Below are 14,655 nucleotides of genomic sequence, written 5' to 3' on the forward strand. Positions count from 1 at the left end.
TTTTTTCAAATAATTTATTTGAATAATGCCCAGATCTATTAACAATAATCGATGTAAATCACAAATTCATAGCGGTAGATATTCGAGAATTTGAGTCTATGACAAAAATAATAATGAGGTATTTTTGCAAATTCAAAATTAGGCAAAGTCATACCTAACTCAAGACTAAATATTGCACAAGAAAAAGCTCTACCTGGTATCAATATAAAGATACCATTTGTTATCGTAGCTGACAAAGCTTTTCCTTTACAAAAAATACATTTTGAGATCATTCCCAGGGTCTTATCTTGGAGAAGTTTAATTCTTTAAAAACTGTTCAATTATCATCTGTCTCGTGCAAGAAGAATTACCGAAAATGGTTTCGGGATATTATTTTATAATATAAAAAATGAGTAGAAATAAAATTTTAAAAGTAAATTCTTTAAATATTTAATATCTTATTTAAAACAATATAATTGTTTTAAGCACATTAACATTTTCGCAAAATCAACAAGAGAATCAATAAAAACCGAGATGAAACTGTTATAAGAATATATGTATGTATGTACGTAGTTACTAATATTATGTAGAACCGAACAGAACCGAAAAATAACAGTTACAGAAATAATATAATATAATATCGGTTCTGAAAAACCGAAACTGAAACCGAAACCAATATGGATGAAAACTGTTGTACTCATAACAGTTTTTTTTTTTTTGCGGTTCTCATAATTGTTTTAGACAGAACCAATATATAATAATTTGAAACAGGGGTTGAATGCAACGGTTCTGGAAATAAACGTTTCAAATTTTTAAACATCGTTTCTGACTAAAACGGTCATGAAGAACCGAAATGGTCTTATAACAATTATGGGAAATAAAGGTTTTGACGTATATCGGTTTCCGTTCGAGTTCTATAACAGTTCTATTTCGGATTCATAATATATGTATATATCGATCTTATGTCCTATCATTTTATTGTATGTTTTAATTCGGTTCCTTTTGCGTCGACTAAACACAGAACCGAGATAGGAAGAGAAACTCGGCGATAAGAAACATGTGACAAATTAGTAACCCTTTGGAATAATGAACCAGTGTAACCAACCCTTGACGTTCAGTTATATTCTTAAGAGAGTGGCGAATATAGTACTTCGATTAAAAAAGAAATTATATTTCATAGAAAGTGACAATAGGATTGTCAGTGTCAGCATTAGTTAACAATACTTTAAATTAAGTATTAAAGTAATTGTAGTATACAATAATTAGTAGAAATTCTTAAAGTTATTAATATAATGGACTGCAAAAAATGTGCAATGTCAGTCCCAAAATGAATTGTACAATTTGAAATTATTTTGCAACAATTTCAGTATATCCGTATATACATTTATTTTGTTTAGATTCTTAGTCTTTAATTTTTAACAAATTCAGATTTTATTGATTAAATATTAATTATACATTTAAAGTGTAAGAAAATTATAGGCAATGACAAGTGGTAACTATGTCCAAAATTAATAAATGAATTAATAAACAATTAAGCATTATTAATTTATTATTAATACCTAATCGATACATGTATTATAACCGATATATAAACGTTATAGAATCGTTTTAGAACTGATGTTATGTCACTTTTGTAGAATGTTAATCGTTTTTAAAAGAATTATTCAAAAATATAAAAACTTGCATGTAATTTTATACTAATAATAAAAAGAAAAGGTGGATACTATGTTGATCTCTAACAATGTCACTCGACATGTTACGTAAAAGGGTCTAATAAGCTGTAAAAAACTAATACACAATTTTTGTCGTCATCCCTAATAGTTATCGAGAAAACAGCTTATAACGTACAAAAATTCACGTATATCATAGTATATGTGTATCACAGTCTTATGCAAGATTTATAAATACATTTCATTTCCGATAAAAAAAAAAAAAAAAACAGAACGTGTAAACTTCCTATTCATCGTTCGGGCCATTCATTTCAATTACGACCCTATCCACTTTAACTCAAATTTTAACCTTTTCATGTTCAAGACCGGTGTCAAGCAATTTATAGTTGTATATATCATGCCGGCATTCATTTTGTAAAGCACACTACATTGCGATGCAATAATAGAAGGGTCCTCTAGCGTGACAAGCAAACGCGACCTGATTACTCTATGAATGGAATTTCAGATGCAACCGATGGCTTGTAGGAGTATAATAATCTGTATCTCACGCTGCTACAATAACTTTGCGAAAGGACAGCATCTCTATTTAAATTCCAATTGCAATATTACGTTTCATAAATATTGCAATTGCTGCAATTTCTCAGATGGATTCATTTTCGCTAATTCTGTCATAATTTTTTTTCAAATACATGAAATATTGATAAATTCATATCGTTTACGAAGATCATAAAGCTACGTAAGATCATAAAACTAATCAATATTCTTATATTTCTTATTACATTTAAGGGTCATTGCACACGTAATTGGGCATTTTCGGAAGTAACATTTTAAATTTTACTAAAACTTAAATACTACGTAATCGTCAGAGGTATCTGTACGTATTTTAAAGAATTTTAAAATTTTGGAAATTATTAATTGTGCAATATAGGCAAACACCTAGTGTTAACTTCAATTAATTTTCACACGGTGAATTTTCGAATTTTAACACTTTTTTAAATTTATATGTTAAATTAACGTACTACCTTTCTGCCTGAGTATTTATTAAATGTAATATTTTCAATATTATTGATACTAATTTTTGCGAAAGGGAAACCGGTATTTTAAATCTACGAGCTCAAAATAATTTACAGTCGATCGCATAAGTGTTCGATCATCTATCACAATCGGTGTATGTATAGGAAAAAGTAAAACAAGATGAACGTAAAATTTAAATTAAAAATATAAAAATTAATCTTTATTAATACAAAATAAGATGACATTTTTTTAAACTTACAACTGCTGTACATAGTGAAATGTAAAAATACATATATTTATAATACTATATATTAATAAAACTAAATAATACACTTGTTTCTATTACACAAAATTGAGCGTACAAATAAATAATTATTTCAAACAAAATTATATTGTTGTTGATTATGTCATGTTAATATTTTGTTGCCTTTCCTGGGACATCGATTCTATTAATTGTTTTGTTATTGAAATCGAAATATTGTTCCATACTTCTGCCACTTTTATCTTCGTGTTTTCTTTATTTTGTATATTATAATTTTTTAATTAGACTTTTAATTTTGTCTATAAATATTCAATCGGATTAAGATCGAGCAATTGTGGCGGTGTTTTCAATAATTTGGGAACGTTATAAAGCAACCATAAAATAACAATATTCCTTGCTCCATCTGACGCCATGCTGCTCCACATCATGATTTAAACATCCCGCCGTGTTTAAAAGTTGGTCGTATTTCACATTTTAATTGACTAAATTCTAGAGTATTTTCTTCTGATCTACAGGAATATAAATATTACAAGTGGCGCAATCTGTGAATATTCGTCCAAGTTTGTAGAGAAATAGTTTCTATTTTCGTCGTTAGATGTCGAAGTAAACACTATATTTATGGGGATGCAAACACCATGCATTAATATTCATAAGTTTTCATTGAAAGTACCCACTTTTCTCCAGTGGCATGGATAGTACGATGAAATAAATTGAGACGTTATATGGTGATAGCTGTATATTTCACCTAACCTCTAAAAATGACTATAGCCTACAACTGTTGGTAAACGAGAAAGTCTAACCGCATCGCACACGGATAACACGATTCAAGATGGCCGCTCTCCCCAGTCTATATGGAGTAAGAGAGATAATAGGATCTCCACAAACTACTTCCTCTAGCGCCACGCAAAACGAGGAACGATATGATAATTATTAATACGAACATATTGTTACCTTTTTCCGAGAATATGTCTTCAGCGCTGGGAGTTGGTTGTATAATGCGGGATTGTCGATGCTCAATTTATTACAATTATCGTTATATACATGCTTATTATTATTATTATTTATATTATTGCTGAACATTAATCGATATGCTGGCTTAAGAAGCTCGACGGAGATACTGCAAATTTTCCATTTACATTAATTTAGAAAACACAATCGGAGATGCGTCGGATCACATTGCGGAGGCCCGAATACGGGCGCTCGAGTGCCTTTTTTACTAATTTACGTAAGAAGACGTGCAAGCAACGTATCCAAATCTTTGTAGTAAAATGCGCGAACTATACTGTTGTGCACAACATGTACAAGCCGCACTGGCCGCATATATTCAAGGTACTCTTCGATAAAAAAAATTAGAATCCGGAGAAGGGTTTTCCGAAAGGCTGAGAGTGGTGCGGAATATGAACTCCCCTGGAGAGGCGCCAGTGTCCACACTCACCGAAGAGTACAAAGGTTGAAATTTTTATTCAGAAAAACTTGAAAATAGTAATTTTCAACTACAGTGAATAATTAAAATTACATTAAATATTATTTACCAACGTTTTTAATCTGAACATATTATGTATGTTCTGAATATTTAATATGAAAACGTTTCTTTCAATTTTATTCAAAGACTTTTAATTTTATTTAACATGTTTTATAATTTGGTAATATGAAGCTTTTACAACTGGCAAAACGTAAATGTCAAAGTATCTGAATAAGTATAATAAAATCTTAAATAATATTTAAAAAATAGTGAATAATAATATTTAATCAATGATTTAATGCTGCAATTAAATATAACGAAAAATGAGTTTTGTAAGTTTTCAATTGATACAATAATAAGCTATATATTTGACAATTACATTTTATATTAAAAGTACTGCCTCAGAAATTATTCTTCATGTTGTTAATTAGTCTAGGCAATGGATGTTCTGTAATATTCTGAGATCCTTTCCTTTGTCCGAAAATTATTATCTTCCATAATTTATTCCAACGGCTGTTAGTAGATAAAATTCAGAGAATTCTTTCATAAAAGAGAAGATAAGCTTGGCTTTGCAGTACAGTTGTTTCGTCGACTTCAGTTACTCTATAAAATAAAACTTAATTAAGCATAAAATATACATATAAAATATGTGATAAAATTAGTACAAAGTTATAAGATAATTAAAATTGCGCTCACGATTGAGGTGAATACATCGTAAACAGGATCAAACTCAAATTGTAACGACAGATAATACATAAGAACACTAGCCCTATATGACAGTTATTTGCATATAAAGTTGCATTAAAGAGCTACATAAACCTTGTGGTAGGAAAAATTGGGTACATTTTCACAATTTTTTGTTATGTACACATCACAATTTCATTTGCAGTAATTAAGTGATGGATATGTTAAACAATGATGGATATTTATAAACAATTTTCGATACATTATAGGTATTGATGCTTTATACATCCTTACAAATGTGGAAGTAAATCGGGATAGAACGTAAAAATTTTGATGTTACTGGTTTCTGCAGATTTGTAAGCTATAATCGGATAATTCTTTAGAAATATCTGTAGGAATTCTAACTTAGCCATATGTGCTCATAAGTCAGTTTCTAATCGTACGATGTAAGAGTAAAGGATATATTTATGGAAATGCAGTAATACAAGGTTAATTAAGGGCATGAAAGAATAAACCCTTACGAAAAAACTACTTATTAAAGAGGAATGGTATTTGAAATTGATATATCTGAAATATAACACCTGAAGGAAATCTTAATAAATTTACAAATCAAAATAAACATAATAAGATTAGTATCAATGAATCAATGTAACTTTCATTTCATTCTTCACCATACGACTTTCATTTCGCAGATTTCCCTTTAACTAATATAATTTTGGAAATAATTAAGCTGATAATGGTAACTGTACCACTATATCCATAAAAAAGAGGAAAAACTATATACCTAGAATCCGAAACATGGTACCACTTGCCAGGTGGAGGTTCCACTGTAGATGAGAGATCTGCTTTTGCCTCTTCGGTTTCAGAATCTGAACTTGTGGAAGATGAGCTTCCTTTCCTAACACCGACATCTTTTGATGGCAAAAATGACCATCGAAGATCATCTGATGCTAATGGCAGACGTGACTGAAATGAAATTCATGATTTCACAAAATATTAAAATTTTCAAACATAAAATATTTTACCTAATGGATATTATATCATAAACAGTAGACAAACATTTAATACAGCAAAAAATTAAAAACTTGTACAAGTGGAGAAAAATTCGTTATGTAACATATACAAAATGATGCGACGATACCGCCGCAAATACATCGTGGCACCTCCCATTTAAGAGTGGCACTCCACCGCGCAAATCGGCGCTTTGTCAAGGACGTCCTGATAGTAGCTGCTCTTGCGGTAACCTGGTCGCAGCAGGAAGCTGGCTTGGCGACGACGGTGCACAGGCAAAAGTGACAGACTTGCACAAGTTCTACCGCGCAACTCGCCGGGCTCTACAGGTCGCCGTCAAATGGGCCAAGGGCCACTGCTAAAAGGAGCTCTTCGAGATCCTCAAGCAAGATCCATGAAGGTGCTCATAAAAGGGGATGTTGAACAAATTCCGCCCATAAGCGTCCCCGATCACCGAGGGTTTCAACTCCCAGCTCCTGAGGGACGTGGTTAACTCGCTCTTCCCTATAGTGGATGAGGACGAGCCACGTCCCTCGATGGACTTGACCACCTGATCCGTCGAGCTGAGAGTCACGGTCGAGGAGCTGGTCCCGACCATCTGAAGGCTCGGGGCGAAAATCGTCCTGACGACGTGCCCGGCCGGGTTTGGATTTTGGCCCAGGACGTCCTTGGTGACAGCTTCCAACAGCTGTTTAACCGCTGCCTGGAGACCAAGCGATTCCCCTCCCCATCTGAAAGGTGGTGCGAATGGTCCCCCTCCGGAAGGAAGGCTGATTCGCGCACTCTCCATCCGCCTACCAGCCGATCTGTCTCCTCGACGGTGCGGACAAGTTGTTTGAAAAGATACTGGCGGCCGGTATCGTCGAGCACCTGTCGTGGGTTGGGCCCGATCTGGCCAAGTGCCAGTTCGGTTTCGATCGACGCTATTCGTCACGTCCGTTCCCTCTCGACCTCGACCGTCTTCCAAGGTGGGGTGGCACTGACGGTATCGTTGGGCATAGGCCAATGCATTTAATGCCCCACACGGGGGAAGGGGGTAATCAGACGGGGACTCGATCAACATCGAGTCTTGGACAGTAATCGAGAACTATCTCCGCGACAGGTGGATCGAGTATCCGAGCCGGTACGGTATCCGGAGTTTGGACTGGGGCCTTTACTATAGAACACGGGGTACAACACCGTTCTGCGGCCTGCGGACTTCCCTGACGGCGTCAACCTAACGTGTTACGCGGGGAACATGTTGGTATTGACCGTTGGGAAGGATTGGAGGAGGGCTATTCAGCGGGCTGAGAACGGTGCCTGCCGTGTCATCCGGTCATTGACCGGATCAGAAAGATAGGTTTGGAGGTGACTCTCCATAAAACCAAGGTGCTGGTGATCCATGCACCTCGTGGAAAGTCGCCTCCTCCCCACCTGATCCGGTTGAGTGAGACCGTTGCGAAGATGAGATCCCAGATAAAGTATCTAGGGCCAATCCTCGACAGCTACTGGAGGTTTGAAGGGCATTTCCGATCCCTGGTCACGCGGTTGGAGAGAATAGTCGGCTCTCTGGGCCGCATGCTTTCTACGCAAGAATCATGTCCTATACTCTCCATTGCTGTAGGCAGTTATATTGTCACAATGACAAATATTAAGAGTTTCATCCGATAAACGTAATAAAATACAAAAATGTTTTCTAAACACTCGACAGTGAAAATAGCATATAGCGAAATCGGTTGAGTAGAATCTTGATTAAGTACACACGTATTCGATAAACAATTTTTCTCTGAAACAAAGTATCGTATAAAAAAATTGCATTTTACATTTTCAATTCAGTATTTTGTAGAATCACCACCTTATTTGTACCACTTGTTTTATACGTATCAATGTACCCAATTTGGGGTTTACAACCAATATGGTGAAGTAGAAAAACATTGCTTTCACGCAATGTACATCATAGATTTTAGAGTTTACACTCTAATTTCTAAGTACACGTTGGTTAAGGTTAATAGTTTGTACAATTTGTTATACTACACAATAAAGGAACAAATACTTGTATAAAATAATTATATGTACAACAAGAAATGAAACAGTAAGAAATTATCTGTCCAGTCAATTAAATATTTATCATAGCTTCCATCAAATAAAATAAATTTATAATATTTTAAAGTAGTTTAAAATATTTAATTACCTTCACGTAAGCAACATAATGTCCACCATGAATAGTTCCACTGTGTTCAACAACACCATACAGTGCATATATTCTCCCTTTTTTATGGTTCTTACAAATAGGCGCTAGATCAAGCAGCATCGGAAATGATACATGCCTCGCTACTTTCCGAAAATCAACTCTTTGTGCTTGAAACCGTTTCAAGTGAAGAATCAAAACTGCAGGCACACGTGAAATAAGATACTGCTTTGTGCTTGATGTGCATATCATCTTACAGTTCTCTTTCACCTAAAACAATAGGAAAATGATTTTCCACTCTTCTTACGCGATTATTTTCATTATTATGTAATATTTGAATGTTTTAATACAAAAACCAACAAAATTATTTAATTAAAAACGAAACACTTTAAATATGTACATAGGCAATAGAATTTAATTTAAGGGGATATTGCGATCTAGAATTTCAAAAAAGTCGAATACGTGTGAAATTGAGAAGAGAAACTTTAAATGCGTTTTTCTCAAAATGTTATTTTTTAAACTTTATATTTGAAGAGAATCTTCAGTAGACATGCCTTTATCGTCGGAATTAAAGATTTCCAAAAATATTAAGTTTTACTATTTTAACATACTGAACACGAAATAAAGTTAAAAAATATAAATTTAAAATTTAAAGTTTCGCTATTTTTTTATTTATCAAGATTTTGACTTCTCCCTAGTTTCTGCTATAACTACTATATTTCCTTCCTAAGGAAAATACTTTCTCGACGTGGAAGTCAATGGAACGTCTTTTTTAAAAAGGCTATTGAACAAGAAGCTATAACTCCAATCATTTTTAATATTTCTGGATAAAAAAAAATACTGTATGTACTTATAAAATGAATAAGCATACCCAGAAAATCTCGCTACAAAATAGCTTATTATTAAAAAAAACAATCATAAAAGGAACCGAAAAAATGACAGTCTAGGCAGCAATACCCCCTTAAATGTATTTTGTAATTTAATTTTTGCTACTCATCTCATAATAAGAAAAATTGTCCACGTTTCTGACATTAACCTTTACGATATTAAATATTCGTTGTCTTCATTTTTCTTTATATTGAAAAATATACCTTTCTAACTAAATGTATGTTTACAATATATTGAATAAAGAAATAATTTACTTCTGACTCATACATGAAGTCAATATACCTTTCTTTCTCTGGCAGTACAAGCTTCACAGCTAACTTTATTGCTACCACTCATTAACTCCAAAGCTGTAAATTGGTTTAAGCAGGATTGTATTGAACACTCCCCTTCCGTAGTTGCATACCTAGTATGCGATGATTGAAGATTGCCCAGTCCCATTTTTGAAATTCCGAAAGAAATACCATTTATTCCGTTATAAACCTCGTTCGAGTATTCCATCGTTTTTCTTCTTCCTTTCCTACGTTTAAATAAATCATTACAATCATGGTAAATTCAAAAATTCATATCTTGCAATTAATTTTTTGTACATAAATAGTATGTGAAGACATTTATGAAGCATGTATTTGAATAAAATCCGAAAAAATTAAGAAATAACAGAATTAATATGCAATAAATATTACATTGTAACTTTTATTTTAAATTCAATTTTAATTTATAATGTCGACACTGTTCATTATGTAATTTTGGTCATATATGTTTTACATTTATCAACAAAATCTGTTCTTTAAAGAACGAGTATTTTTCAATACAGGAACTAACAGAATTTCATTATTTCAACTCAAAATTAGACTTCAAAAACATTTGTACGAATTTTCAACCTTTATAATGCAGGGTGATTTATAAATTCATATCCATATTTCAGAGAGTGAATCTACACACTATAATAGGTAAAAAGCGTCATATAAACATGTCTTATGTACCTTACTTTGCGAATTATGAAGAGTTATAGAAAATGTTCGAAGTATCTACCTCGTACCTCTATCTACCTACTTCTGTTCACTCACGTTGTGTACACAATAGATTTCAAATAGTCGCGCAAGTAAAAATGTAATGGGTACGGCCATGCAATGGGTCCACTTCGCTCTATCCATCGATTTATGGTGGTATTGTATAAAAATGTTCTCACAGTACGAGAAGAATAAGACGGAGTATCATCGTGCATAAATAACAAATTTTGTCTAATATTCAAGGCACATCATGTAATAGTTCCTGAAGGTTGTTCAGAAACATTAAATAAAAACAATATGTACTAAGATATGTAGTAGCGTGTATTGTAGCACGAGGCAGACATTTCGAACATTTTCTTTACTTTCTCATAACTCGAAAAGTACGGAATATAAGTTTCTAAGAGGTGTTTTACTTATTTTGGTGTGTAGATTTATCCCTTGAAGTATGGGCATGCACTTATAAATTATCCTCTATGATTTTTGTAAAGAAAAGTTAAGTAAATTGAACGCAAAAATTGAAACGTCGTAGAAACATGTTTCAAGTGGTCTAAAAATTCTAAAACTTATGTTTATAACACATAATCAATGACAGTACAAAAGAACAAAGATTTATACATGTATTATTATGATAAAGTATTGTTCAACAATACCGCTGAGTCCATGTAGCTTCTCCTTCTTCAGTGTGCGTAGTAGATTCGACTAAAGTAAGCCTAGACATCGGGCTTTCAATTTTATCCAAATTTTCACTAATTTCAAGAGCAGGAATAAAACTATCAAAACTTTCTTTCGACGGAACCACACTGTCTTTAGCGTTTGGTCCACTCAAACTAATTACATTTGAGTTTACTACTGAAGAAGTAGGTGGAAGAGATTCAGTTAGAATTTCCATTTTATTTTCTGAGCTCTCGGAACTATCTAGTCTATCTAGAACTTCTATTTTTGATACGTTCTTTGTAGGTATATCTGTTGAATTTGAACTGGAGAAATGAATTAATGACTGAATTAATGAAAATTATTTAATAGAAACAATAATTCCTTTATACCATTATATTTAGTATACCTGTGCAATGAATTTGTATTAAAAGAATCTTGGAGTTGTATTGGTGGCAGATTATCTACTGAACTGATTTGCATATAATTATTTAATATCGTATCATTCATCGTATCATCTGTTTTTACTGGATCAGTTGACGGAGAAGCTGGACTTGCCAAAGTTGACTGTTTTTCTGAACTGTAACCAGATTCACCGATTTCTGGAAGAAGTATTTCTGCTTCTACGTTATCTTCAACATCTGCGTCACTTTCTTCTATAAAAAAAAAGAATCGTTACTCTTTTCTTTAACATTCATTTATGATTATACTCGTATGTGTGTTCATGTGATTACTAGCCGACATTTTCCTTCGAAATGTGTTTTAGTATTTCAAAACAATGAAAGAAGGAAAAGTTTTGTTATTTTTTATAACCAACACAATAATATATATATATATATAATTTTTTTTTTTTTTTTTTTATATGACAGCGTATGTTAAGGCATATTCAATCATGTAGTATACTATGACTTCAAAGAGAAGACGTGCCATTTCCCATTATCTTCTAAGACTTTGAAGGCCATAGTATACTACATAATTAAATCTGCCTTAACATACTCTTTCATATAATACAAAAATATATATATATATAACATTCCATTAAAAAAATTGTAGGTCACTTTTGTTTCTCAAAAATGATTGTAAATATAAAGCTTTAATACAAACTATTAGGTTGATTATAAAAAACAAAACTTTTCGCCTTTCAGTCTTTTAATATACTTACACATTAAAAACCGAGAAAAATGGTGGCTGTAGCAATCAATATCTTAGGTAACATATTTTTTAAATTATAGATTAAGTGATGATTCTTAAATGAATATGTCAGATTAATTGTGTTAAACATAACTATTTCGATGCACTTTACCTGATTCAAGAATACTGTCATTGTGTTCTTTGATAATGTTGCTTCTGTTAGATGTAAATTCTATGTAGTCACGAATTTCTTGTTTTTTATTTTTTCGATTTTTTCGAGCAGCTTTCTTTTCCTTTTTTAATTGGTATTTTGAAAGAGTATGTGAGATATTGTTCCCCACCATATCGAAAGTATCTTCAAAGCCACTGCTCTTCCTTCTTAAATAAATGTAAATTCGATAAAAATATTCAGTTAATAATTTTTCAATATTCAATTATTATTACTATATGAACTACTGTCGTTCTCAAGAATATTGATCGATCAGAACTATTAAGATAAACCCACTACGTCTCTATCACTGATTTTTCGACTATACACTCCATGTTTGATGCATGGTTTTTAGGCTTTCAGTTACAAACATTTTAGTGGCTATTTGCCGAGATTACTGTTACGTACGAAGCAGCCACTAAAATGCACAGTCGTAACGTATGTGTTTGCCTCATACAGATAACCGGCATACTGGTAGGTAAATAATAAATCATTAATAAATTGCGCGATGAAACAAAATGCAGTAGGAACGTGACTGGTTCTATCTACTAGGTGTTCAACGAAGCTTTTAATAAAACGTTCAAAGTATCGATGACTGTAATATAACACCAAGAAAATAGTCTTTACAAAGTATACTAGCTAATCATTTTGGTGATTGAATTTCATCCAGTAATGAGAGTTTCGTTAGGATGGAAAAGAACCCAAACACGAGTTTATTTAGGAAAGCATGTATTTGAAGTATTTCGCAGTATTAACTATAATTAAAAATAATCGAAAGGTCATGCATATTTGGGCCCATTTTCATAGAACAAAACTCATAATCGGTGATGGTCTCATACAAATATGATGAAAAATATCGAAATCGTAATTTTGATTATTTAACAAATGAAACTCAATCCGGCACACATGGCTCATTACTCTCGATTGGTAACCACCGTCATATATGTGTAATCAGGAAGAGTAAGAGAATAAATGTAAGAATGAAACAGAAAGGCAAACAGATTTTATTAAATGTGAAATGTCGACACGTTGGCCTATCCTCCTATTAATTGAAATGCGTTTCCCCATGGCACAGAAAATTATGAGGCCCACCCCAACAACACAAAAGAAGAGATAAAATATGAAAGTTTCAACTGTGAGGCAAGTGTCTCTGATAAATAAATATTCTTGAAAACGAAAACTGAAAGGGATATCGAATCGAAATTTACTTCTCACAACTTTGATAAGTTTAACTATCTAAAAACATGAATTTCATTTTGAAATTCAGAAAAATAATTTCGAGAGCATATCAAATTGTCCATCCATAGAGTGTAACAGGTTTGAATTATATCTAGATTACTTCGAAACAGTATAATAAAGTTTGTAGAACTGATTGTCAAGATTTCGCAAGAAATGTAATAATCCTATTTTCATAAAATTTGGAAAATTTGATTATTGACTTTGAATAACATATTGTGCCATATTCTTATATTACAAAATGCCACAATCGGACGATAGTGACACCGCTATAAATTATTATACCACGACAATGATTGTTTCAAAGTATTGTTTCGTCAGATGTTTCAAAAGCCGAAAACTTGAAAACCACAAATAATTTTTATCCGACGGTCGATTTGAACGATAAATAAAAACTTAAAAGTAAAATTAATATTTTTTAATCTTTCCTTTACTCACCGAAGAATGAATTTATAGGATATTAATATATGAACAACAACAAAAAATCCAAACCCCCCTTAATTTGCTTTTAGTACAATAATGTTAAATGTTTATAAAAACACATTTACATACTGATCGTATATAATCATTCATATTTTACACACAGTCATAAATATTACTATTATAAACATTCTAAAAAAACTCGTTACTACTACAATTATTATTGTCATGACTATAATCATTATAATACAAACTACTATATAAACCCCTCAGGGGCTGCAGCTTGCTACTATACGGGTCTAGCGTACTCGAGGTATCTGACACCAATTAATCGAGTTAGTTGTCGCAATAAACCATTCACAATCCCTCCTTTAATTTTGTGAGTGATACGTGACGGCAAGAGGGACGCCGATCTTGGCTTAACCACCCAAAACTAAGTTAGATATAAACACACACTATGCACACAAGTGACAAAGTTACTAATTTTATAGACTCGCGAAATTATGCACAGGCCACTGTCAATATAACGCTACCGATCGATCAAAATCAAACTACAAATAAAAATGAAAGTACAAAAATTAAAGAACTTCTGAAACAATCCCTTAAGAATTCAGAGATGCTAGCAAAAATGGTAATAAAACAAAATGCACCATTCAGACAACAGACACAACAATTAACAATTATGGTACAAGTACTCGCAAACGCATTAATAAAGAAATAAAAATGATTAATCTAAAAATAGCGTTCTGGAACTCCAACCGACTTCAACAAAGAATCCTTAAAACAAAAACAATATTGATATAATTCCTTGTCCCAGAAACATACTTTATTACAAAAAGCTACATCAAAATTCCATATTATACTG

At 32.5% G+C, this 14,655-nt stretch overlaps 1 protein-coding gene across 7 annotated transcripts in view; it reads right to left on the reverse strand.

Moving 5' to 3' along the window:
• Positions 1 to 4,525: 4,525 nt before the first annotated feature.
• Positions 4,526 to 14,655, reverse strand: part of Usp16-45 (ubiquitin specific protease 16/45) — a 36,354-nt gene continuing 26,224 nt past the window's right edge. For 4 of the 7 annotated variants that reach the window (XM_076315697.1, XM_076315695.1, XM_076315696.1 and 1 more), the window contains 7 exons: positions 12,099 to 12,304; positions 11,205 to 11,451; positions 10,795 to 11,121; positions 9,420 to 9,654; positions 8,253 to 8,519; positions 5,856 to 6,037; positions 4,665 to 4,990 (listed from right to left, as the gene is read on the reverse strand). In XM_076315697.1, the coding sequence (XP_076171812.1) occupies positions 4,918 to 4,990; positions 5,856 to 6,037; positions 8,253 to 8,519; positions 9,420 to 9,654; positions 10,795 to 11,121; positions 11,205 to 11,451; positions 12,099 to 12,304 (1,537 nt within the window). In that variant the 3' untranslated portion in view covers positions 4,665 to 4,917. Of the gene's footprint in view, positions 4,991 to 5,855; positions 6,038 to 8,252; positions 8,520 to 9,419; positions 9,655 to 10,794; positions 11,122 to 11,204; positions 11,452 to 12,098; positions 12,305 to 14,655 lie in introns of all 7 variants that reach the window. The other 3 variants (XR_012992634.1, XM_076315698.1, XM_076315699.1) reach the window with 3 other exon arrangements.

Source organism: Ptiloglossa arizonensis, chromosome 7 (genome assembly GCF_051014685.1).
Source record: "Ptiloglossa arizonensis isolate GNS036 chromosome 7, iyPtiAriz1_principal, whole genome shotgun sequence".
NCBI lineage: Eukaryota > Metazoa > Arthropoda > Insecta > Hymenoptera > Colletidae > Ptiloglossa > Ptiloglossa arizonensis.